Here is a 27,795-nt window from a genome sequence, read left to right as displayed (position 1 = left end):
TCAACTTTTTTGAATTTACCAATGTACACTCTGCACAACACCCCCATAGCATGATGCTGCCACCACCATGTTTCACTGTTGGGATTGTATTGGGCAAGTGATGAGCAGTGCCTGTTTTCTCTACACATACCGCTTAGAATTATCACCAAAAAGTTCTATCTTCCTCTCATCAGACCAGAGAATCTTATTTCTCATAGTCTGGGAGTCCTTCGTGTGTGTGGTGTGGTGTTTTTTTTTTTTGTTTTTTTTTTTTTTGTTTTTCGCAACCTCTGTGGGCTTTGATATGTCTTGCACTGAGGAGAGGCTACTGTTGGGCCACTCTGCCATAAAGGCCCAACTCGTGGAGGGCTGCAGTGATTGTTGACTTTGTGCAACTTTTTCCCATCTCCCGGCTGCATCTGTGGAGCTCAGCCACAGTGATCTTGGGGTTCTTCTTTACCTCTCTCACCAGGTTCTTCTCACACGATTGCTCAGTTTGGCTGGACGGCCAGGTCTAGGAAGACTTCTGGTGGTCCCAAACTTCTTCCATTTAAAGATTATGGAGGCCACTGTGCTCTTAACGTTGAGTACTGCAGAAATTCTTTTGTAACCTTGGCCAGATCTGTGCCTTGCCACAATTCTGTCTCAGAGCTCCTTGGCCAGTTCCTTTGACCTCATGATTCCCATTTGGTCTGACATGCACTGTGAGCTGTGAGGTCTTATATAGACAGGTGTGTGCCTTTACAAATCAAGTCCTATCAGTTTAATTAAACACAGCTGGACTCCAATGAAGGAGTAGAACCATCTCAAGGAGGATCACAAGGAAATGGACAGCATGTGACTTAAATGAGTGTCTGAGCACAGGGTCTGAATACTTATGACCATGTGATATTTCAGTTTTCTTTAATAAATTTGCAAAAATTTCCACATTTGTTTTTTCAGTCAAGATGGGGTGCAGAGTGTACATTAATGAGAAAAAACTTTTTTTTTAATTTACCAAATGGCTGCAATGAGAGTGAAAAATTTAAAGGGGTCTGAAGACTTTCTGTACCCACTGTATAATAGACTAAGGGGTGCTCACTGTGTAATGATGTTGGTGCTCTGAAGAAAATTAGTCTCAATCAAAAAATGGCACACTTCGGCACTCAAACTGGAAGTTTTATTAAATAAGAAACGGAGGCAAAACCAAAAATATCGACTCTTGTGGATTCAGATACAATTCATCGATGTTTAGGCATGTAGATGCCTTTCTCAAGAAAGATCTCTGTAAAGATATACAACAATTGTTAGTGATGTCATGCAGTCAAAAGAAAATACTAGTGAGAGAATGACATGGCATAGTAAACTCTTATATTAATATGTTCATGAAAGTTAGGGTACCGTTACACTTGGCGATGCCCCAGCGATCCCGACAACAATATGGATCACTGGAGCATCGCTAAGTGGTCACTAATGAGCTGCCACACAGGCAGATCTCACCAGCGACATCGCAGGGGTCGGGGGTCGCTACTTACCTGTCAGACACGGCGATCCTGACATCCGCCCGCCGGCATCCACGCGTCGCTCGTCGGCGCCACAGGAAGCGACCGACGAGAAATGATCCAGGACCTTCTCGCGCGACCAGCGATAATCAGCGGGGGAGCCGGTCGGAGGTAAGTATCACAGCAGTATTGCTGCAACGTCACAAAATCGGTGACATTATAGCGATATTGCTAGCGATATCGCAGTGTGTAACGGGGGCTTTATAAGGTATATAATATCATGACTCTGAGTAAATACACTAAACAGATGATGGAGAGAACTTATGGGCTCTCATAAGAATAAAACCTAACTTGGGTAGGAGACATTAAAGTGTATGTGGATATTATATCCATGCATGGAGAAAAACCACAAGAATTGACACTACGGTACACAGGAGTGTGTAGTATGAGTTATGGAGCTGAATGATGGCACCCAGCCTTATCCATTCAGAAAGGGTGCAAAGGCTTGGCCTGAATATATAAAGTGCGGAGAAAAAAAAATTTGTCTTTCAGAAGCGAAAATGACAAGTTGTTTTTGGGTGTTGGAACAACACTTGACAATGTTCTATCTTACTGATTATGATTTTTCCAGTCACTGTTGTAGACTATAAAGTCATTAAAAAGGAAGCTTGGACCGATGAGTGTTAATGGACTGAATGAATGTAGCTTTAGGGGTAGCACTTTTAATAAATGCTAATGTACTCCTTTTAGTCATCCTTTTCTCATATAGGCTATAACCATGCCATGATTGCCATAAATTTTGTATTAATTCAGTAACTTTTTTTTTTCCCCCCTTTTAAGGCCAATATTGGACAAATGGAAACTGCCAAAGAGAAGTGGGCAATGATTGTTGGTAATATGGCACTAATACAGGTAGGCTTTGCAGTCCTATTTTGATACATTTTGGAGTGTTTGACATTTTCGGCAAAATCAAGAGCACCTAACTAGGATATGGATGATAAAAGCAAATGGGTGCTCAATTTTTTTTTCCATGCTATTTTTAGAATTGTATGCATGTTTCTGAAACGAAAAAACCCGACGCTATGAACTGGTGTGCATGTAAGCGCTTGTTCACACAGGCCACTGAACAGAAAAAAAAAAAAGACAAACCTAATGATTAAATACACTACAGTAAATTAAACGGCACAGTGCATGAAAATAACATACGGTACTTAGTTATCATTTCCCTCGGGATCAATAAAGTGTATCATAGTTATGTTTTTTGGTAAAAGAAAATGCGAAAGCCATCCCACCACTCCACGGTGACCGTAATTGGGACAGCTGTAACTATTAAAAACCTTACCATTTGTCAAGTAACATGCATGTAGATAAGGGCTGAGAAGGACTGGGCCCAGCTAGTGAACACACACCGCCATGCGAAACCACATCAATATAATGCCCAGCTCAAGGAAAAGGCGCTTGCGTTTTTTTCATAAAAAAAAAAAAACACGTTCACTACGTACCGTATATTATTTTCATGCACTATGCTATTTTTTGCAGGGTATTTAATGTATATTTTTTGTCTTTGGTTTATGTTTCTGAAATGAGCAGCCTTGTATTACTCTCGCCAAGATTAAAGGGGTTATTTCCTCCTAACCTTTGTTTTCCGATGGGTCTTGTTTAAGATGGCTATGATTAGTTCTTCTAGTGTTTATGGGCAGATAGAAGTCTTCCAGCAGTCGCAGCACAGTAGTTGCATTGTTGCACTTTGAAGAAAAAATACAAGCCGCACCGCACAATACCTGACCCTCTATGCTAGTGCATACAATGTGACAATCGCTCGCACATTATAAGCTGCCAACCGGTAAAAGCAACCGGGTGCCCATCCAGAAAATGCAGATAATAACAGTCCAATCCAAGGAAAAACGGATGGCGCTTACCGGTAAAATCCAATTCTTAATTTCAACAATAAAACCTAATTAATGGGAGCGGGAGTGCAGGAGACTGAAGCAAATTAACTTGTGATCTGTGGGTGTCAGACGTCCACTGATATATTGATGACCTGTACCTTTTAGAGTACCTAACACCAAATATTACACCTACCTCTTTATTTTAATATATTGGTAGTAAAACAATAAAAATGATGAAAGAGCTTTTATTATTATTATTATAGGGGAAATATGCAAATTATAGCCTAATACAACAGAATAAAGTCGCCGCCATTTCCTGATATACTTAGCGGTGCTACATCACTGAACAGCATGAAAGTGATGCATCCGTTCTCAAAGACCAGTGTGATGAGGATTAGATGATGAAACTGTTGGCAGGCAGGGGGGACAACTATACTGATCGCTGGCGGAGAACGGTGTCCCCAGAAGACACGCATATAATACCTTCTGATCGCTCTTCTCACTAAGCAGTGAGATCTCACAACTTATTGGGGGTCATAATACGCGCCTCCTGGGGATATCGCTGCACTCGCCTAGAAGACCACTTCACTCCAGCAGCGATAAGTATATTACAGTTAAAATTACAACTTGAATTGCCCTCATTTTCCTCAAGTTAAAAATAGACATTTACAAATTTAAGTCATTCATATTTGGTAGTGCCGGCGTCTGTGAAAGCCCTGTCTCAAGTTATAAAATTACTTAAACATAAAGAGAAAAATTGCCCATTTTTTTTGCCTGCCTTACATCGTACTAAGCAATCAAAACTTGATATGCACCATTTACAAACTACACCTTGTGGAGAATTCAAGCCCCAATACAGCCCCATTTTCTTCCCTTCACCATTCCGCCCTCACATTTCCGTACATTATACGATTGTTTTTGCGGAAGTTGTACTTCTGAACGACACCATTCACAATCTGTCAAAAGTCACGGCTCTTTGAGTTGTCATTATTTCTCCTGCCATTTTTCAAAGACAGAGCCAACTTTTGGGGTTAAGGTAATGCATATTTGCCCAGATGACCCCTTTTAAATGATATCCTAGTCGATATGTTTTTGCTTTGTAGTGTTTTGCTCCGGACATGAATGCTGGCTTATGCTGTTGCATTTTTTCCTTCGCTTAGGTACAAGCAACGGTTGTGGGCTTCCTGGCTTCTATTGCAGCGGTTATTTTTGGCTGGATCCCAGATGGCCATTTCCTTATGGAACATGCTGTGCTGTTATGTGCGAGCAGCGTCTCCACGGCATTCATTGCTTCTCTCATCCTGGGTGAGCATTTCTGTATTTCACATGGGGCCATGTTCACACTGTTTATCATGGTGATCCATAAAAAAAAAAATTCCAAAAGTAAAAAAAAAATTAGTATAATGCTTGTTACTTTGGCCGGCCCAATATTCAGACCTGATATTAAAGGTATTGATGTATTTATTCTTTTTGTAGGTCTTGTGATGATTGGAGTAATAATCGGTTCTAAAAAGCTTGGTATTAATCCTGACAATGTGGCTACACCTATTGCTGCCAGCCTTGGAGACCTGGTGACTTTGGCATTGCTATCTGGTATTAGCTGGGGCCTCTACAAAGAAATGAGTGAGTAACCAGTAAACACTATAGGAAATTTTAGGCCTTTTTAAATGACAAAGAACTTTTCACCAGTTTTAGTATGTTAAACTGGCCACATTTTTTAGCTTATGTCAGTTGTGGAGCTATTTAGTTTGTAAAGCTTATTTCCTAATTTTCTGTAAGACCAAGGGGGTGTTAGCAGATTCTTTTTCTTTTCTGGGGAAGTTATTTTTTTTTCCCCTGCATGATGCTGACCAATCAGGCAAGGGGGTGGTACTTGCACACAGAAAATGTCAGAACAGGCTTTTTCTGGCATTGCAATATACTTTTGCTGTGAGATGAGAGATGCTGAGCTGTGTCATTACAAACTTCTTGTAACTCTCCTCTCACAGCAGTGTCTGCTCTGCTGTAGTAACCCTCACTGACTGCTATAAGAGAACTGCAAAGTGTTTGTAATGACACACAACTCTGTTCTACTACCACACCCTACTGCCTGTAATCACAATAGATGCCAGCAGGGAGATCAGTGAAGCGAGCAGAGCAGCATTTCACACACACAAATCTGGGTCTGACATTCAGGAGGAAGGTGACCCCCCCACAAAGGATGCCTTTTCTGCTTGTGAATAGTCAGTTTCATGCAGGGAAAAAAGTGGCTGCCATCAGAGCAGAATCCCTGCTAACAGACCCTTGCTCTTGAAGATTTAAAATCTACACTTTACAAGTTAAGTTCTACATATCTCTGTTCCAGAAATGAATTGGTTAGAAATAATTTAAGGGTCAAATGAGAAAAGAACTAGCTTTAATGCAACACTTGCAAGCTCTAAACCAAAGAACATGCAAGCACTGTGCTCTTTGTCCAGTAAATTGGCCACCTCGGGGTCAGAGTTAGGGGCAGGTATATTAGGCATCTGCCTAGGACCATCTTCTCTTCTGCATTGCGCATTCAACTTATCAGCATCATAGATGCGATACAGTTGAAAGCGATGATGCAGGAGAGAATGTCAGATGACTCTCCCTCTCCCATCATGCCCTCTGCTTCTGATGATGCAGCAGGTGCACAATGACGTCACTCCATCGTGTGTCCGCAGTGGAGCTGATGAGACATGCGGGGGAATGGGAAGAGGTAAGCATTTGTGTGCATCTGCATTATACTGTGTACTGAAGGACTGTCGTGCTACATTATAGTGTGTGTGCTGCATTGTACTATATGGGGGCTGCATTATACTGTATCGAGGACTATGGGGAATGCATTATACTACATGAACTATGGGGTGCCTTATACTTTGAGGAGTGCGTTGTACTATATGGAGGACTATGGGGTGTGCATTGTACAATGCACACCCCATAGTCCTCCACATTGTACAATGCACACCCCATAGTCCTCCACATTGTACAATGCACACCCCATAGTCCTCCACATTGTACAATGCACACCCCATAGTCCTCCACATTGTACAATGCACACCCCATAGTCCTCCACATTGTACAATGCACACCCCATAGTCCTCCACATTGTACTGGAGTACTATGGGTTGTGCAATGTTTAAAACCAGTTCTGGATAGACTGCAGCAGTTCCTGGTAAACTAGAACTGAGGCTTTTTAATAGGAGATAAATTCCAAGTTGCTTTCCTTTTAAAAACACTTTCTCATCTTGTTTAATGGGTACAATTGAAATGAGACAACCTCTTTTAAAATCCTAATGTGCATTAATTGCTCTTGCAAAGAAAGTAAAGTATAGAACTGGTTAGCAGAATGTCTATCGCTAATGAACTGTGTAATTTTCGCCCCTTCTTCCCTTCTACAGAGGTCAATGTGTTTGTCAACCTTATTGTCTGCCTGCTGTTCATAGCTCTGCTACCGGTGTGGTTTATAGTTGCAAGGAAAAATCCAGCCACGAGGCAGGTGCTGGCAACTGGATGGGAACCTGTTATCATTGCTATGGCCATCAGCAGGTGGGATATATGTGCTACTGCTTCAAAATCACTTAACCTATTAGTGACCAGGCATGACTAGGCCATGAAGGAAACCTGACGGCTAATTCATGCTGCTCGATGCATGATACAAGCTGCATGATCTCAGACATACCGTATATACTCGGGTATAAGCCAAGGATCTTAATTTTGCCACCAAAAAATGGGAGAACTTATTGACTCAAGTAAAGCCTAGGGTGGGAAATGCAGCAGCTACTGGTAAACTTTAAAAATAAAAATTTGATACCAATAAAAATAAAATTAATTGAGACATCAGTAGGTTAAATGTTTTTGAATATCCATATTGAATTAGGAGCCCCATATAATGCTCCATACAGTTCATGATGGGCCCCATAAGATGCTTCATACAAAAATTATGCCCCATATAATGCTGCGCACAGGTTAATAATGGCCCCATAAGATGCTCCATAGAATAATATGCACCATATGCTGCTCCATAAAGGTTGATGGGCCCCATAAGATGCTTCATAGAATAATATGCCCCATATAATGCTGCATAAAGGTTGATGGCCCCATAACATGCCCCATATGCTGCTCCATAAAGGTTGATGGGCCCCATAAGATGCCCCATATAATGCTGCATATGAAATACTCACCTCTTGTCGCTGGGGGGGCCAGGTGCTGGTGTCCTGAGCAGGCGGGGACACCGGCGTGCTATGGGGGCCAGGTGCCGGTGTCGCCGCTGGCTCAGGGCTCCAGCACTTGCGATATTCACCTGTCCCCGTTCCACCGCCGCGTGCCGCTCTGTACTAAACACGTCATCACTCCCTCTGACCTGAACGTCACAGCCAGAGGACGCAGAAGACGAGAGCGGTGCGTGGCGGTGGAACGGGGACAGGTAAATATTGCATGGCTCCCCCCGTCCTCCCTGTCATACTCAGCCCCTCCTTGCGTGGTGTCTGCAGTCCCTGCTTCTCCAATGGTCTCTGGCATCGGTAGCTCCTTCCAGTGTTCAGCGATCATGTGGTGCCGCTCACTAACCCCTTCACCCCCAAGGGTGGTTTGCACATTCATGACCGGGCCAATTTTTACAATTCTGACCACTGTCCCTTTATGAGGTCATAACTCTGGAACACTTCCATGGATCCCGGTGATTCTGACATTTTTTTCTCGTGACATATTGTACTTCATGATAGTGGTAAAATTTCATTCAAATAACTTGCATTTATTTGTGAAAAAAACGGAAATTTGGCAAATTTTGACAATTTCGCAATTTTCCAACTTTGAATTTTTATGCCCTTAAATCACAGAGATACAGCACACAAAAAACTTAAATAACTTTTCCCACATGTTTACTTTACATCAGCACAATTTTGGAACCAAAATTTTTTTTTTTTGTTAGGAAGTTATAAGGGTTAAAAATTGACCAGCGATTTCTCATTTTTGTAACACCATTTTATTTTTACGGACCACATCACATTTGAAGCCACCTTGAGGGGTCTATATGATAGAAAATACCCAAAAGTGACACCATTCTAAAAACTGCACCCCTTAAGGTGCTCAAAACCACATTCAAGAAGTTTATTAACCCTTTTGGTGTGTCACAGGAATTTTTTGAATATTTAAAAAAAAAAAAAAAAAAACAATCATTTTTCACAAAAAAAATACTTCAGGTTCAAATTTTTTATTTTACCAAGGGTAACAGGAGAAATTGGACTGCAGAAGTTATTGTGAAATTTGTCCTGAGTACGCTGATACCTGTTATGTGGGGGGGAACCACTGTTTCGGCACATGGCAGAGCTCAGAAGGGAAGGAGCGCCGTTTGACTTTTTCAATGCAAAATTGGCTGGAATTCAGATCGGACGCCATGTCACGTTTGGAGAGCCCCTGATGTACCTAACAGTGGAAACCCCCCACAAGTGACCCCCATTTTGGAAACTAGACCCCCTAAGGAACTTATCTAGATATGTGGTGAGAACTTTGAACCCACAAGGGCTCCACAGAAGTTTATAACGTACAGCGGTACAATTAAAAAAAAAAAATCATATTTTTTCCACAAAAATGATCTTTTCACCCCCAATTTTTATTTTCCCACGGGTAACAGGACCCTAAAAGTTATTGTGCATTTTGTCCTGAGTACGCTGATACCCCACATGTGGGGGTAAACCATTATTTGGGCGCATGGCAGAGCTCGGAAGGGAAGCAGCGCCATTTGACGTTTTTGACTGGAATTGAGATCGGACACCATGTTGCGATTGGAAAACCCCTGATGTACCAAAACACTGGAAACCCCCATCAAATGACCCCATTTTGGAAACTAGACCCCCCCAAGGAACTTATCTAGATGTGTGGTGAGCACTTTGAACCCCCCCAGTGCTTCACAGAAGTTTATAACGCCCGGGCGTGAAAATAAAAAAACATTTTTTTTCCACAAAAATATTTTTGCCCCCATTTTTTTATTTTCCTAAGGGTAACAGGAGAAATTGGACCCCAAATGTTTTGCAATTTTTCCTGAATAGGCTGATACCCTACATGTGTGGGTAAAACACTGTTTGGGCGCATGGCAGAGCTTGGAAGGGAAGGAGCACCATTTGACCTTTTTCAACTCAGAATTGGCTGGAATTGAGATCAGACGCCATGTTGCATTTGGAGAGCCCCTGATGTGCCCAAACAGTGGAAACCCCCAATTCTAACTCCAACCCGAACCCCAACACACCCCTAACCCTAGCCCTAACCCTAATGGGAAAATGGAAATAAATACATTTTCTTTTAACTTTATTATTTTTCCCTAACTAAGGGGGTGATAACGGGGGGTTTGATTTACTATTTATGGCGGGTTTTTATTTTTGGCAGCTGTCATACGCTAAAAGACGCTTTTTATTGTAAAAATAGTTTTTACATCACCACATATTGAGAGCTATAATTTTTCCGTATTTTGATCCACCGAGTCATGTGAGGTCTTATTTTCTGTGGGACGAGTTGACGTTTTTATTGGTACCATTTTCGGGCACGTGACATTTTTTGATCGCTTTTTATTCCGATTTTTGGGACGCAGGATGAACAAAAACCAGCGTTTCATGAATTTCTTTTGGGGGGGTGCGTTTACACCGTTCCGCATGCGGTAAAATTGATAAAGCGGTTTTATTCTTCGGGTCAGTACGGTTACAGCGATACCTCATTTAGGTCGTTTTTTTATGTTTTGGCGCTTTTATGCAATGAAAACTATTTTAGATAAAAAATAATTATTTTTGCATCGCTTTATTCTGCGAGCTATAACTTTTTTTTTTTTTTTTTTTTGCTGATAATGCTGTATGGCGGCTCGTTTTTTGCGGGACAAGATGACGTCTTCAGCGGTACCATGGATATTTATATGCGTCTTTTTGATCGCGCGTTATTGCACTTTTTGTTTGGCTGTATGATAAATCATTATTTTTTGCTTTGTTTATTTTTTAAGTGGTTCGCTAAAGGGGTTAACTAATGGGACAGTTTTGTAGGGCAGGTCGTCACGGACGCGGCGATACCTAATTTGTGTACTTTTATTATTTTTTATTTCCAAAAAGTGGATTTATTGGGGGAATATTTTTTTTTTTTTTAACTTTATTACATAGTCCCAGGTGGGACATCAGCGATCTGTCACAGGCACTGCTGCAGACTTCCTCATGCCTGCGCTTTGCAGGCACTGAGGAAGTCTGCTCCCTGCAGGCCCCCAAAGGCCCCCGTCGCCATCTTGGATTCGGGGGCCTGCAGGAAAGGAGCCCCCCGCAGCAGCGCTGCACATTGCACTGCTGTGGGGGGCTCAGGGAAGCATGGAGGGAGCCCCCTCCCTGCCGATGCTTCCCTTTAACCCCCGGTACACCGCGATCATGTTTGATCGCGGTGTGCAAGGGGTTAACATGTTGGGGGCGGTCCGTGACCGCCCCTGACACATTGTGCCGGGTGTCAGCTGTGATAATCAGCTGACACCCGGCCGCGATCAGCGGCGCTCACCACGTGGGCGCCGCTGATCGCACTAGACGTACTATCCCGTCCATGGGCATAGGGTCCCATGGAGGGGATAGTACGTCTGATGTCAGAAAGGGGTTAAAGTAATGAATATGCGCATATTCATTACTTTAATGAGCGGTACCACGTGAATGCTGGAAGGAGGTGCCGGAGACCATCTGAGAAGCAGGGACTGCAGCGAATGAGCCAGGAGGGGGTGAGTATGATCTGACAACCGCGCTTCCCCGCCGACCCCCGGGACAATGACTCAGGCATAAGCCAGGAGGGGCACTTTCAGCCTAAAAAAAGGCTGAAAATCTCGGCTTATACTCAAGTATATACGGTATATGTTTGCCTTGAACACATGTAGACAGTTCCTGGTATATGCTTCCTGATCCACCGGCAGCAGGTATCAGGAATTAGGTTCCGGTCAACGACTGGCCTACGTTTTTCGTTTTTGCACCTCCTATTCTTTTCAGCATCCATAAATTAATTTATGTGGTTGTGACATTTAGTTTTATGCGGGATAAAATATAATATTTAGTGCTGTTTTGGAGGGTCCAATAAAGTACTGTGCAAGTGTCACACCAAATAACCCGTTGAATGCATTCCTCAGATTACAGCCATGTGGCTGCTCAATGTGTAGATTTTATGTATGTAATATTTAAATTAATATTTAAATTGATATTAAAATGAGTAAATTGGTGCAGTAATTATTTTGGTTAATTATGATTTAATTTTTCTGTAACCTGTCAAACATTTGTCAAGACACTCATGAAGTGCAAATTTGTGCTTAAATTGTTTTTTTTTTTTTGTTTTTTGTTTTTTTTTTTTTCTTTCTTGCAGCGTTGGGGGATTGATTTTGGACAAAACGGTGTCAGATCCAAACTTTGCAGGAATAGCTGTTTTCACACCTGTCATAAATGGTAATGATGTAACCCTGCCATCGCTTACATTTTTTATCCATCCTCACAACGAATAAGAGCATGAAAAGGAATTGTGAATTTGAAACTGAAAAAGGACAATTTTAACCTCTTAGTGACAGCCATTTTACAACTTAATGACCAAGCCAATTTTTACAATTCTGACCACTGTCACTTTATGAGGTTATAACTCTGGAACGCTGTAACGGATCCCGCTGATTCTGACACTGTTTTTTCGTGACCTATTTTACTTCATGTTAGTGGTAAAATTTCTTCTATGACATTTCCCACATGTCTACTTTACATCAGCACAATTTTGGAAACAAAATTTTTTTTTTTTTTTTTGTTAGGGAGTTATAAAGGTTAAAAATTGACAAGCGTTTTCTCATTTTTACAACAAAATTTACAAGACCATTTATTTTAGGGACCACATCATATTTAAAGTCATTTTGAGGGGGTCTATGACAGAAAATACTTAAAAGTGACACCATTCTAAAAACTGGACCCTTCAAGGTGCTCAAAACCACATTCAAGAGGTTTATTAACCCTTTATGTGCTTCACAGGAACTGAAGCAGTGTGGAAGGAAAAAAAATTTTTTTTTTTTTTTTTTTTGCAAAAAATTTTACTTCAGAACAAATTTTTTTTTTTTTTTTTTTTTTTTATTTTCACAAGTGTTAAAAGAGAAAATGAACCACAAAATTTGTTGAGCAATTTGTCCTGAGTACGCTCATACCCCATATGTGGGGGTAAACCACTGTTTGGGCGCACGGCAGAGCTCAGAAGGGAAGGAGCATCGTTTGACTTTTTAAATGCAGAATTGGCTGGAATTGAGATTAAACGCCATGTCGCGTTTGGAGAGCCCCTGATGTGCCTAAACAGTGGAAAAAACCCCACAAGTGACACAATTTTGGAAACTAGACCCTTTAAGGAACTTATCTAGATGTGTGATGAGCACTTTGAACCCCCAAGTGCTTCACAGAAGTTTATAACGTAGAGCAGTGAAAATAAAAAATCATTTTTTCTCCTCCCAAAATGATTTTTTTTTAGCCCGCTATTTTTTATTTTCCCAAGGGTAACAGGAGAAATTGGACCACAAAAGTTGTTGTGCAATTTGTCCTGAGTATGCTGATACCTCATATTTGGGGGGAACCACTGTTTGGGCACATGGGAGAGCTCGGAAGGGAAGGAGCGCCATTTTGGAATGCAGACTTTGATGGAATGTTCTGCGGGCGTCATGTTGCGTTTGCAGAGCCCCTGATGTGCCTAAACAGTAGAAACCTCCCACAAGTGACCCCCATTTTGGAAACTAGACACCCCTCTGCCCCCCCCCCCCCCCCAAGAAGCTTATCTAGATGTGTGGTGAGCACTTTGAACCCCCAAGTGCTTCACAGAAGTTTATAACGCAGAGCCGTGAAAATAAAAAATCTTCTTTTTTGTTCCACAAGTTTTTTGTTTTTTTTTCTTTTAGCCCCCAATTTTTTTGTTTTCCCAAGGGTAACAGGACAAATTAGATCTTCTAAGTTGGTGTGCAATTTGTCCTGAGTACGCTGATGCCCCATATGTTGGGGTAAACCACTGTTTAGGCAAACGTCTGGGCTCGGAAGGGAGGGAGCACCTTTTGACTTTTTGAAGGCAAAATTGGCTGGAATCAATGGTGGCGCCATGTCGCATTTGGAGACCCCCTGATGTGCCTAAATAGTGGAAACCCCTCAATTCTAGCTCCAACCCTAACTCCAACATACCCCTAACCCTAATTCCAACCCTAATGGAAAAATGAAAATGAATATATTTTATTTTATTATATTTCCCTAAATAAGGGGGTGATAAAGGAGGGGGGGGGTTACTTACTATTTTTTTTTTTTTTTTTTCATCACTGTGATAGGGTTTATCACAGTGATCAAAATGTTCATTGAATGAATGGAATCTGCCGACCGGCAGATTCGGCGGGCGCACTGCTCATGCAGCCCGCCATTTTCGAAAATAACGGCCATTTGTATGAACACCAAAAATGGTCATTTATTTCTTGTGTTTTGTAGAGAAAATCCAGTGCATAAATTTATCAGCATGGTAGATCTGACACTCCAGTCTATGAATGCAGCAGATATTTAGTGGATATATGCTTTGCATTTGTACTGCAGAAACTTCAATTAAATCTGCAGTTTTGTGGACATATCCCTCTTACACTTTGCTGGAAGTTTCAAGCTTACATTCCAGGTGCTCATAATATACAAACTAGATTTAAAGTGCATTCCTGGTGAAGATGGCTTTAGAAGTCAAACAATTCTGCATTGTACCTTCTTGGCAGGTATGCAAGCGGTTTCCTTTGTTGCATGCTCACTGTCAGAGGACCTGTCACTTGCTTAAAAATTTAAGAAATAGAGCTAAATACCTTGAAGAAAAATCCCTGAGCTCTTCTGATTCTGCTTCTGTTTGCGCTGTCACTCTATTTCAGAGATATTCATGTTTCTGTGGCGCACTATGTGAAAACTCTGCTTGCAGTCCAATTGGGTGTTTCTTCAGTCTTTCTGGGAGCATACCCCTCCCTTCCCAGACACTAAAAGTATCTGATATGGCTGTCTCAGCCAAGCTGTTGTTGGCTGCATATAGGAGGGATGAAGGTACATGGCCCCAGAGAAGACTGTGAAGAAACGCCTAGTTGTACTGCAAGCAGAGATTTCACATGATGCTCTCTAAAAGAAAAAGACTATATTTGCAATAGAGCAATACCTCACAAAACAGGAAAAAGCTGCAGAATCAAGGGAGTTCAGAGATTAACTTACATCCCAAGTATTTAGTGTTGTTTTTTCTTTGTTTTTTTTTTTTTTCCTTTAAGCAAGTGACACTTGCTGTTCTTTGTATTTTGCGTGTACAATTTATTTTTTTGTTTTTTTTTTACCTAGGTGTTGGCGGGAATTTGGTTGCTGTGCAGGCCAGCCGTATATCTACATACCTTCATATGATGGGATCACCGGGTGATGACATTGGTCTTGTCCCTCGTAAATGCCGCAGTCCTTGTAGAACATTCTTCAGTTCTGGTACATTATGCACATTAAAAACAAATGTTCCTGTAAGCACGTTGGCTATTTTGATTTGACCTAGCCGCTAAGCTGACCTTGTTTAAGACTTCATGCATCCATCATAAGGGCAGATCTTTCAAAGACAGAGGTGGCTACTATTTACAGCCTTCATTGCATAATCTGCTATGGAAGAGAGAGGGTCACATATCAATGCATGTCTACATTCACTGCCTAGAAACGGTAGGATTATTTCAGACCTGTGTCACTTGAAAATTTTAGATTTTTTTTTTTTTTTTTTTTTTTTGCTGTAATAGAATTGTTTTGTGGTGTTTTTTTTTTTTTTTTTTTTTTTCTTGAGCTGTATTACTCATTGTCAATTTCAGTTGGACAGAGCTTCATGATCTGCGTGTGATTGTAAAATACTGCCAAAAAGTCATGTGGGCATTGGTCAAATGATATAAAATAGCTATCAGATCAAAACTGGAAACTCAAGAAATACATTTTTAATAATTTTGCTTAATAGCAACATGCAAAACCAACTATAAAACTAGAGACTCAATCTGTTCTCTGGAAAATATTATAAAATATCTCTAATATTGCCCACGCCCTCGGAAGATTTGCTTTGCATCTTCTCTCAGTATGTCTTTCCATAAATAATAGAGTACTGCCTGGACCACTGGAGTATTCTTCTTTTCTTTCAGTAATAGGTTCTTTCAGCATTTCAAGGTGTGGATGTTGGGTGACCATCAGTGGTACACTTGTCTTTGTTCTTGAAGCAGATCACATATGACCTTTTGGGGTCAATTCCTGTGTTCTTCAGTTTTTGTCAAATACATTTTAAAGGCTTGAAGAGCACAAAAGATAACTCTAAGGCTGGCATATAATGTTATATGCATGAATCTGATCAGTATAATTATTAGCACAAGCTGCTGTTATGTATTTTCCCTTACATATTTCTTTGTCGATGCACAGATGTGAACTCTCGTTCGGCCCGTGTGCTGTTCCTTCTAGTGGTACCAGGCCATTTGGTCTTCTTATACACTATCAACTCAATGAAGGGTGGGCACACAACAATGACGCTGATTTTCATGGTCTTCTACATGATGGCAGCATTGCTCCAGGTTAGTCCGTATATGTAAAGATGAAAAAAAGTTTTTTTGTTTTTTTTTGTGTGGTGTGTTTTTTTTTTTTTTTTTTTTTTTTTTCTCCAGACTACCAGTCACTTTTTTTTAAACAAGGGAAAACTCTTGTTAAGTGTTTGCAACTTCTAGTCTGGAGACAGCTTTCTATGATGGAGAATGCGGACACTGTCCTTCCCAATCAGAGTTGCTATCACTCCTATTTGACACTAACCTATGTGATTGGTACATGGTAAAAAGATTTTTTGCATGGACACAATTTGTAAAAATACAGACTTGCGAGAAAGAATGGACAAATGGAATTGATAAAAAGAATTTAACGTAATATTGGTCCAAATGTCAAGCAGTATAATAAGTTTCCAGGGCATCCTAGACATGGAATATACAGTGGGTACGGAAATTATTCAAACCCCTTTAAATTTTCCACTGTTTCATTGCAGCCATTTGGTAAGTTCAATTTTTTTTCTCATTAATGTACACTCTGCACCCTGTCTTGACTGAAAAAAACCAAAAAAAAAAACCCTGAAATGTAAAAATTTTTGTAAATTTATTAAAGAAAAACTGAAATATCACATGGTCATAAGTATTCAAACCCTTTGCTCAGTATTGAGTAGAAGCACCCTTTTGAGCTAGTACAGCCATGAGTCGTCTTGGGAATGATGCAACCAGTTTTTCACACCTGGATTTGGGGATCCTCTGCCATTCTTCCTTGCAGATCCTCTCCAGTTGGATGGTGAACGCTGGTGGATAGCCATTTTCAGGTCTCTCCAGAGATGCTCAATAGGGTTTAGGTCACACCTCTGGCTGGGCCAGTCAAGAATGGTCACAAAGTTGTTCTGAAGCCACTCCTTTGTTAATTTAGCTGTGTGCTTATGGTCATTGTCTTGTTGGAAGGTGAACCTTCGGCCAAGTCTGAAGTCCAGAGCACTCTGGAAGAGGTTTTCATCCAGGATAACTCTGTGCTTGGCCGCATTCATGTTTCCTTCATTTGCAACCAATCATCCTGTCCCTGCAGCTGAAAAACACCCCCATAGCATGATGCTGCCGCCACCATGTTTCACTGTTGGGATTGTATTGAGCAGGAGATGAGTAGTGCCTGGTTTTCTCCACACATACCACTTAAAATTATCACTAAAAAGCAGGGCTGTGGAGTCTGAGTTAGTTTTGGTTGGAGTCTGAGTCGGTAGAAATGTTCCGACTCCAGCTTTAAAAAAAAATGTATTAATATTTCATAATTGAACTTTCATATGAATTTTATAAATGTTACTCAAATATATATGTTCTATCAAACTATGAACAACAGTGATAAGCAGTTCTGCTGGAGATAGAGACATTTCTTACTTCTTGTGTGTCACTGTTCTCCACTGCCCTTATCTAATCTTATACTTGGTTAACCTCATGCTGCCCCAACCCCCCTACTTACAATGTATGAAAGTGAAAATGTGTTGCAAATTCTTAGTAGTAAAGCTCCTCCTCTAGACTAGATCATACTAGGTGTGCATCTTCCAAGCATCTCACAGCTGCCTGCTACTCAGAAGAGGAAGACTGTAAGAAGTATTATCCTTTCAACAAACTTTGCATCAGTTAACTGTGAGTACATGAGGAATAATAACCGTATTACTGACCACTATATCAGTTGTACGACCTGGCAATAATTTTGTACAATTGTTTTTAGGAAAAACAATTGTCATTTGGATTGTGAATGCAGAATTAAAAACCTGAGAATGTCAAAGAAGCATCACATTAAATCAGCTGTATTTGAACATTTCACCATCACTCAAGATAGAAAACATTATGTCTGTCAGTGTATGACAAATGATCCAGACGAAAACAAATGCTGTTGAAGCCAAGATGAGTGCATATTCAGGCAAAGATAAAAATGCTCCTACCAGAGCTTCTAATCTAAAGAGACATTTACAGCGCTTTCATCCAGAAGTACTGAAAGCAGTGGATGAGAGAGACTGCATCCAAACCAATGAACCAGTGCCCAGCTCTTCCAGCCAAACAAAGGAGCAGAGAACTTTGCAGCCATCAGTTGCAAGATATTTTGTCAGTGACAAAGTTACTGTGACAATGACAGTAGATACATTTAAAAAACAGATCATAGAGCTTGTTGTAAAGGATAGTGTGCCTATTTCATTATTTTCACGACCAGCTTTTATGTGTCTGAATGGGGAAATGGCCCGCAAGCTTGGTGTTTCTCTGGAGAGAGAGAGAGAGTATTAGAAAATTAGTAATCGAAGAGGCTTTTAAACAAAAGGAACAACTTAAAAAAACTCTCAAGGGACGCTTTCTGTTTCTTAAAATGGATGCCTGCACACGTCACAGAGTGAACTATTTTGCCATCAATGTCCGATTTGTTTGTGACAAAAATGAAATAGTTACCAAGACATTGGCAGTAAAAGACACCAAAGCTCATCACACCAGTGAGTTTCTCCAGGTCTTGGTGGAAAAGGTTCTGCAAGACTATGAACTTACGACAGAAAGAACTTACTCTTTTTTAACTGACAATGCTTCAAATATGATAAGTACTATTAAGCTAATGAATGAGAGTAATGATGGTGACCAGCAACTAGAAGAACATTCTGGGTCCACAGACACAGAAATGTTTGAAATAGAGGAACACAGTATTGTAACTGAGGAGCAAACTGAAGTTGCTTCAGATGAACAGCAACATGATAGTTTGGATGATCTTGTTTAAACTGTGTCAATATGTTCTTTCATTCATCACATGCGCTGTGTTGTGCATACGCTACAGCTGGCTATAAGACAGTCTGCAAGAAGGACATGCTGTTGCACTGATTGGCAAGGTGAGAAAATTGGCTACTGTTGCCAGAACCCCTAAAGTTGACTCAGTTTTGAAGAGACGTGCTGGAAAAGGGGCAATTATTGATCAAGCCACACGATGGGGCAGTACTTACTTAATGATTCAGCGCTTGGTTGAACTGAAAACCTTTCTTGTAGACATGGCTAACCCTCAACTGACGCTAAAAAAGTCAGTGGAATCAGGTGACTGAGCTGGAAAAATTGCTAGAGCACCCATTTACAGTGACTAAAAAATGACAAGCAGAGGACTTAACTCCAGGTATTTAAAGGAGTGGAAGAACCTGATGTTACGCCTGTCCCAAAGAGGAGGGTTAATTGCAAGTGGCATTGCTACATCAATGAAACAGAGAGAGGAGCTACTATTACAAAATAACATTCTTTTGGCAGCTGTTTATGTAGACCCAATGCATCGGATTCTTCTAGATGAACAACAGCTAAGTAAAGGAAAAGAAGCTCTGTTTGAAATAGCAGTAAGGATGAAAGGGTTGCAGAACAGTCAGGAGGAACAAGAAGAATTTGGTCGTCCTGCCACATCTTCACCCTCATCATCAACTGATGAAGAATTTAATTTCGAAAAATATTTGGATCACAAGGACCGTGCAAAGCGTTCCCGCACAGAAGAAGAGTCATCCCCATCAAGGAACACAGCCAGTACATTTCAGCAGAATTTTTCATGTGCACTAAAAGAAATTGAGAAATTTGACCGTTCATCAAAAATAACAGTGCAACAAGCGATTCCTCTGTATCCTGACATTGTCAGAGATGTTGCCCGAGTGGTTACTGCTTTGCCACCAACACAAGTTAGTGTAGAGAGGTTGTTCTCTGCTCTCAAAATAATTAGATCAGATTTGAGGGCATCCATGAAGGAGGATCTGACAGAGGCAATACTTTTTTCTGAGGACAAATTTATAGATTTCTTCTTATTAACTGCATAAAAGTGTTTATTGCATATTTACTTACAGTTTAGAAAAGTTTATAAAAGTTATTTGCTATATTCTAATTGTATTCTAATAAATGTTTTTGCTCTAAGTGGTCTGATTACTTATATGATGGTGAGAAACTGAATAAGCACGATGTTTAATATTTTACAACAGTAAATTTGTTGTTATGAATTGGCCATTTATGAAGGAGTCGGAGCCTGATAAAATCCAGGAGTCGGAGTCGCAACTGTGGCTTACCGACTCCACAGCCCTGCTAAAAAGTTCTATCTTCGTCTCATCAGACCAGAGAATCTTATTTCTCAAAGTCTGGGAGTCCTTCATGTGTATCTTTTTTTTTTTTCCGCAAATGCTATGCGGGCTTCCATATGTCTGGCACTGAGGAGATGCCTCAGTCGGGACACTCTGCCATAAAGGCCCGGGTGGTGGAGGGCTGCAGTAATAGTTGAATTTGTGGAACTTTCTCCTATCTCTACTGCATCTGTGGAGCTCAGACACAGTGATCTTTGGGTTCTTCTTTACCTCTCTCTCCTCAAGGCTCTTCTCCCACGATTGCTCAGTTTGGCTGGACGGCCAGGTCTACGAAGACTTCTGGTGGTCCCAAACTTTCTCCCATTTAAGGATTATGGAGGCAACTGTGCTCTTAGGAACCTTGAGTACTGCAGAAATTATTTTGTAACCTTGGCCAGATCTGTGTCTTGCCACAATGTCTCTGAGCTCCTTGGCCAGTTCCTTTGACCTCATGATTCTCATTTGGTCTGACATGCACTGTTAGCTGTGAGGTCTTTATATAGACAGGTGTGTGCCTTTACAAATCAAGTCCTATCAGTTTAATTAAACACAACTGGACTCCAATGAAGGATTAGAACCATCTCAAGGAGGATCACAAGGAAATGGACAGCATGTGACTTAAATATGAGTATCTGAGCAAAGGGTCTGAATACTTCTGACTGTGATATTTCAGCTTTCTCTTCATAAGTTTGCAAAAAATTTCTACATTTGTGTTTTTTCAGTCAAGATGGGGTGCAGAGAGTACATAAATGACCTTTTTTAAATTTACCAAATGGCTGCAGTGAAAGAGTGAAATATTTAAAGGGGTCTGAATACTTTCTGTACCCACTGGATATTGTGCTCCCAGTGCAGAATGTGCAGCTTCAAAACCGGCAGTGTCCTCCAACTTTGAAAAAAAATAAACAAATAAATAATCACCAGGAATACAATATACATCTATTTGTACAGAACGTGTTCATTCCTCTGCAGTCTTCTCATATTCTGTGTTTATTCTCTGCCTACCATGTACAAAGTAATTTATATGGGATAAGTGCTCATTCTTATGTAATCTGCAGATATTCCATGTCCAAGATGCCTGGGAAACCGATCATACAGTTGTGGCCAAAAGTATTGACACCCCTGCAATTCTGTCAGATAATACTCAGTTTCTTCCTGAAAATGATTGCAAACACAAATTCTTTGGTATCATCATTTAATTTGTCTTAAATGAAAAAAACACAAAAGAGAATGAAGCAAAACAATCATTTCACACAAAACTCCAAAAATGGGCCAGACAAAAGTATTGGCACCCTCAGCCTAATACTTGGTTGCACAACCTTTAGCCAAAATAACTGCGACCAACCGCATCCGGTAACCATCAATGAGTTTCTTACAATGCTCTGCTGGAATTTTAGACCATTCTTCTTTGGCAAACTGCTCCAGGTCCCTGATATTAGAAGGGTGCCTTCTCCAAACTGCCATTTTTAGATCTCTCCACAGGTGTTCTATGGGATTCAGGTCTGGACTCATTGCTGGCCACTTTAGAAGTCTCCAGTGCTTTCTCTCAAACCATTTTCTAGTGCTTTTTGAAGTGTTTTGTGTCATTGTCCTGCTGGTAGACCCATGACCTCTGAGGGAGACCCAGCTTTCTCACACTGGGCCCTACATTATGCTGCAATATTTTTCAGATTTCATAATGCCATGCACACGGTCAAGCAGTCCCGTGCCAGAAGCAGCAAAGCAACCCCAAAACATCAGGGAACCTCTGCCATGTTTGACTGTAGGGACTGTGTTCTTTTCTTTGAATGCCTTTTTTTTTTTTTTTTTTTTTTTTTTTTCCTCCTGTAAACTGTGTTGATGCCTTTGCCCAAAAAGCTCTACTTTTGTCTCATCTGACCAGAGAACATTTTTCCAAAACGTTTTAGGCTTTTTCAGGTAAGTTTTGGCAAACTCCAGCCTGGCTCTTTTATGTCTCTGGGTAAGAAGTGGGATCTTCCTGGGTCTCATACCATACAGTCCCTTTTCATTCAGACGCCGACGGATAGTACGGGTTGACACTGTTGTACCCTCGGACTGCAGGGCAGCTTGAACTTGTTTGGATGTTAGTCGAGGTTCTTTATCCAACATCCGCACAATCTTGCGTTGAAATTTCTTGTCAATTTTTTCTTTTCCGTCCACATCTAGGGAGATTAGCCACAGTGCCATGGGCTTTAAACTTCTTGATGACACTGCGCACGGTAGACACAGGAACATTCAGGTCTTTGGAGATGGACTTGTAGCCTTGAGATTGCTCATGCTTCCTCACAATTTGGTTTCTCAAGTCCTCAGACAGTTCTTTGGTCTTCTTTCTTTTCTCCATGCTAAATGTGGTACACACAAGGACACAGGACAGAGGTTGAGTCAACTTTAATCCATGTCAACTGGCTGCAAGTGTGATTTAGTTATTGCCAACACCTGTTAGGTGCCACAGGTAAGTTACAGGTGCTGTTAAGTACACAAATTAGAGAAGCATCACATGATTTTTCGAACAGTGCCAATACTTTTGTCCACCCTCTTTTTTTGTTTGGTGTGGAATTATATCCAATTTGGCTTTAGGACAATTCTTTTTGTGTTTTTTCATTGAAGATAATAATACCAAAGAATTTGTTTGCAATCATTTTCAGGAAGAAACTGAGTATTATCTAACAGAATTGCAGGGGTGTCAATACTTTTGGCCACAACTGTACATCTTTATTTTTGGACCAATAAATATGTTCTGTCCTTTTTATCCTTTTACTACGACCCATAAAATTAAACACTTTAATTGATTGCTGGTTTTTTTTTTTTTGTTTTTTTTTGGTTTTGTGTTTTTTTTTTTTTTGTTTTTTTTTAATTTGTATGCTTGTTTATGCAGGTTCTAGTCCTCCTGTACATTGCAGACTGGATGGTTCATTGGATGTGGGGAAGAGGAATGGATCCTGACAACTTCTCAATTCCCTATCTCACAGCCTTGGGGGATCTCCTGGGTACTGGACTGCTTGCCCTTAGTTTCCATGTACTTTGGCTAATCGGAGACCGTGACACTGATGTGGGAGACTGAATGTCTACCTGCTTCGAGTACACAGCGTGGGGACCATTATATGGCTTGGATGAACAGGAGACTAAATAGAAATAAGTGCAATTCTGAAACCTATGTAATTCATTGACGTTTGTTACAGATGTGCTAAAATAATTTTAAACAGCTTTGTTTTGCATTGCAAGGCCCAAAACCCCAATTTGTGCAGCTGGATCTGCCTCTGAGCCCCCTCCTAAGTCCTCCTGCCGTCACCTTCAGTGGTGGGAATATGCATGTTTAACGCACTGGTTTTCTTTACTTTTTTCAAGGTTAGGCATTCTTCCCAACTTCCAGAAATTACCATTTTTTTGTGTGTATGCTTGTAAAGGTGGAAGAGCTGGTCAAGAGACTCTTAAGATGTTTACACTCATGATCTGGTGTGAAAAACGCACGTCAATGGAAAATCTATACGCCATGTCATGGGGCGGTGTGGAGGGTTTCCACGAACAATGCCTTCTCTAAAAATCAGTGCTACAATATCTAATGAAGAATTGTGGAGGCGAATTTGTCACATTTATAGATCTATGAAGAACACCTTATACTGGCATATTTAATTGGCCAAAATTAGTTTTGTGCATCACATGCGTGTCTGTATGAAACTTTTAAAGGAGCTGCTTAGCATTAGAAAAGCATTGCTGTTATTGCAAAACCTATGACCCCTTTCTATGAACTGTGTATGGCATTGCAGTACTGTGGGAGAACTGGTAATGTGTTTGTGTTTTTTTTTTTTTTGTTTGGTGCAGTCATGTTTTTCTAATTCTGGACAACACCCCCTTATCCATGGGCCATCATAAAGGTGCATGGAACCCTACTGTACCGCCTTTAGGTCTCCGTTTTCATAGTTGTTTTTTTTTCTTATTTCAGAATATCTTTTGCACAGTCCTTGCAGCCACATACATATGGGACTCCATGTGCCATTCAGCCACTTACACATGGCTCTGGTAAGGCTGGGTTCACACAGATCAGTATTTTTCCATGTACGCAGTGTCACACCTGATGACATCGTAGCTGTGCAATGCTGGTGAATAGAAAATAACTACTTTTCATTTGGTATCTAAACTTTAAATTTGCCGTTTTAGTTAATGTTCACATGTAGCAGATACAAATCTGTGGATTTGGCAATTTAGTTTTCCTGCGATATATAGAACAAATCTGTGCTGGCATAGAGCATGCTCCAGACTTGTACATGTACCGCTTCTCCTTGCCCAACAGCTGTAGATACGGTATGTAAAACGCATTTGTGCTTGCTACATTTAACTGCACATTTGAAAAAGAAAACCTGTGTCATGTGAATATGGCCATGGAACATTCTGGTGTAATATAAATGCGCACTTTTTTTGTGTTTTTATTACACCCATGTATAGAGGAGGAATGTGTACATAAGGGGGGGGGGGGAAATCAAACTATGCACAACGGACACTATGCAGTACTGCACATGTAGCTTAAGTGGACTGTTTTCAGAAATGCATCTATTAAAGCAATATGACTTATTTTATTTTTAGTTTTTTTTTTCCACAACTGTGGTGCATTTGTAAACTTTCTGTGCTATCGCACAGTGTGAACCCGGCCTGCGTGTCATTTCAGACAAACATTTTGCCAGACGTGCAAAACTTTAGGCTTTGCGACTTTTTGGCTGCAGCACGATCCTTCTACAATGGAGCATCTGTGGAATTGCCTTGTCATGATTTGATCAGCCATGTCTCTACATATGTATATCCGTTCTCAAAAAGTGCAATTGTTCCTGGAATTATTGGAATTGGTGGCATAGCCATGATTGCTTTACTAGGAATTCTCTGTTTGCTTTGGCTCCTAGAACAAATGTGCCTGTTGCATTCCGCTTCAGCAGAGGATGTATGATCATCTCGTGTACACTGCCTGTCTTGGGGGCACTGTAACCTCCTTTCCTGATAAACACACTGAGCATTTGAAGCACCTGTGACAACTGCAATTATTTGCTACCTCCCCTCGATCTCTTAGGGTGCAATCGCATAGTAAAACCTTGCACCTCTATTAATTGGACTTGGTTTACAAGATTCTTGATAATGGCTGCACATGTCAGACCCTACCCCCAATGGCCGGTTGTAAAATCTGGAAGTTACACTGCTGCATAGGAAATAATGTACATGTATCTTTTAGATCACCATTATTTTTGCTATTAAATCTTTGCCAGAAGATTGCTTCCAATTTCTGCTAATTTTCTAGCAGCTTCCCTCTCTATGATGAGGAGTATCAATTCACACAAACACCTAGGCTATGTGCACACGCTGCGGATTCACCAGTGGATTTTTCCGTGCGGATCCACAGGTCAAACTGCAGCTTTTCCGCAGTGAAAAAAACGCAGCATGTGCACAGCGGATTGTAAATCCCATAGACTTACATGGTACTGTACACTGTCTGCAGAACTGCTGCAGATCCGCAGAGGCCAAATCCGCAGCAGAATCCGCAGCGTGTGCACATACCCATAGTCTTTTTCGTTCCTTTTCTGGGTTGTCGTCCCTCATGTGCTTCACTAACTGAATTTGCAGCATTTGGGGTTTTCACTGTAAGGCTATGTGCACACGGTGCGGATTCTGCTGCGGATCCTCAGCGGTTTTGGCCCTGCGGGTCCACAGCAGATTTAGGTGCGTTGTACAGTACCATTGTTTTCAATGGTAAGCTGAAAAATGCTGTGCACATGCTGCGGATTTTTCCGCGGGTTACATTCCGCAGCATGTCAATTCTTTGTGCGGATTCCGCTGCGGTTTCACACCTTATCCATTATGAGGTGTGAAACTGCAGGGCAAAACCGCAGGTTAATCCGCAAATAAACCGGAGGACTTTTTGTTTTTTTTCAACAAAATCCACACAACCTAAAAACTACGTGTGCACATACCCTAAGAAAGATTGTAATAGATTCATATGCATTATCTGGATTTTGAGGTCAGGAGCAAAAAAAAAAAAAAAAGCATTATAACTTCCCAACACCCCTAAGATTGTTTCATTACCTTTGTCTTAAATTTCCAACTGTCTTATGATCAGTTACTTCCAGCCTTGGAGAATATCTTAAAGGGGTTGTCCACTACTCGGACAACCCTTTGTCGATCACTAAATTTACCCCATGTAAACTTGTAGCAGCCTATACTCTTGTCTGGGTACCGTTCCAACAATGTCAGCGCCTAGTCTCCCGGGGCTCACTTGACATTGGCTGCAAGGCTCACTTGACATAACAATCCATGTCGGTTTCACTTTTCTTCAGACAAAACCTGACATCTGAAAGTCAGAGAGCAGCAGCAGCGCTCACGTCTTGCAGGTGTCAGTTTCGTCTGAAGGAAGTGGGCGAGAAGCGGCTGGGTATTAGCTGGGCCCAGGCGCCGATATCGCTGGAATGGCTCCTGCATCAGAGAAAAACAAAGTACAACAAACAAGAAAAAATACTCTAAACAGCAAGTGCTAATAAAAAGATGATAAAACAGGGTATTTAGTTAAGTTTTTTGGAAAAAATGTATACCAAGCGTCAAGGTATACCGATCAGAGCAGTCCCTAACCGCTGTATTTAAAACCTGACCATGTGAACAGTACCTATATGAGCAGGATTCCGAAAGGTAATGTCTTGCATCAGAGGGTTGTATAGCCTGTTACTTTTATATGGGTGAAATATAGGGATTGAAAAGAGGTCTGAGTAGCGGACGACCCATTTAAAGACCTCCTTCTATATGGAAATCTCCTCTGTGAAGGAGCAGTTCTAGTCAGGTGTAGGTGTCAGCCTGAAGATAAACTGCCACAGGTCAGTGTTTACAGTAAAGGGAATCTGTAGGCTAAAAAAAAAAAAACCTGTTGGGTGAAACAACCATTTTACTTCCGGTCGCTGGGGTCTACATAATGGATCATTGAGGTGCTGCGATGTTTGAACCAAAGCATCTTATATTTATCTCTATGAACACTGAATGTTTTATTTGTACGTTTTATAAGTGCAATCTGATTATATTGTATCTTAAGATTTTATTTCTATAAGCCACAATACAGATTTATGACTTCATGATGAATATTTTTTTTTTTTTTTTTTCTTGTTACAACCCCTATAGAAGTGGGGGGGGGTCTTCTCGCCAGTGATACAGTTCCTTAGAAAACTGCTGCTTCTTGAATGATGGCAGGAGAATTTTATTGCATACAAATATTAGATTGCTCTATTGAAATGGATTTAAATTATTTGTTTTTGAAAATAAAGATATTTACTAAAATAAAGTTATTTAAATACACATCTATTTGGCTTTAAAAATGCACTTTTTTTTGCCAGCAAAATTTTATTAAACTACACATTTTGTTAGACCAGGTCTGCACGACGTGCTGGTCGCATACTGTGGGGTATGGTTAAGGGTATTTTGGGCAGTGTGGGTGGGATATTCTGGAAAGGAGCAGTGTGTTGGGCTGTATTCACATACTGATGGCGATTCTGCTCTTGCATACACGTAGGAATCCATAATGTTGCCTATGCCAAAACCTAGAGATTTGAGGATTTGGAGTGTTTCTGCTAAAAAAAACATCCTGTTAAGTTGGTGTGTGTTTAGCATGGGATTTGTTTAGAGCACAAACTCTCCAAATCCTTTTCAAATTTGGTTCTGGTGATGTATTAATGCACTGACGGTGGTTCTGGTGATGTATTCGTGTAGCTACCTCCTCTTAAAAAAAAAAAAAAAAAAATTTTTCCTACACTTGGTTTGTTTCAGGAAGGCAATGTAGCCTTTGCACACCC

The 27,795-nt window shown here is 40.8% G+C and overlaps 1 protein-coding gene across 2 annotated transcripts in view; it reads left to right on the top strand.

Annotated features, from left to right (window-relative positions):
* Window positions 1-27,307, top strand: part of SLC41A1 (solute carrier family 41 member 1) — a 56,580-nt gene extending 29,273 nt beyond the window's left edge. For both annotated transcript variants that reach the window (XM_073587232.1, XM_073587231.1), the window contains exons 4-11: window positions 2,301-2,372; window positions 4,510-4,654; window positions 4,826-4,972; window positions 6,751-6,898; window positions 11,705-11,784; window positions 14,683-14,817; window positions 15,772-15,920; window positions 22,866-27,307. In XM_073587232.1, coding sequence (XP_073443333.1) covers window positions 2,301-2,372; window positions 4,510-4,654; window positions 4,826-4,972; window positions 6,751-6,898; window positions 11,705-11,784; window positions 14,683-14,817; window positions 15,772-15,920; window positions 22,866-23,051 — 1,062 coding nt within the window. In that variant the 3' untranslated portion in view covers window positions 23,052-27,307. The remainder of the gene's footprint in view (window positions 1-2,300; window positions 2,373-4,509; window positions 4,655-4,825; window positions 4,973-6,750; window positions 6,899-11,704; window positions 11,785-14,682; window positions 14,818-15,771; window positions 15,921-22,865) is intronic.
* Window positions 27,308-27,795: the final 488 nt, after the last annotated feature.

This window comes from Dendrobates tinctorius, unplaced genomic scaffold (assembly GCF_039654945.1).
Source record: "Dendrobates tinctorius isolate UK_male_01 unplaced genomic scaffold, ASM3965494v1 ptg000098l, whole genome shotgun sequence".
Taxonomy (NCBI): Eukaryota; Metazoa; Chordata; class Amphibia; order Anura; family Dendrobatidae; genus Dendrobates; species Dendrobates tinctorius.
The sequence above is the reverse complement of the archived record's forward strand: the minus strand, read 5'-3'. Positions and strand labels throughout refer to the sequence as shown.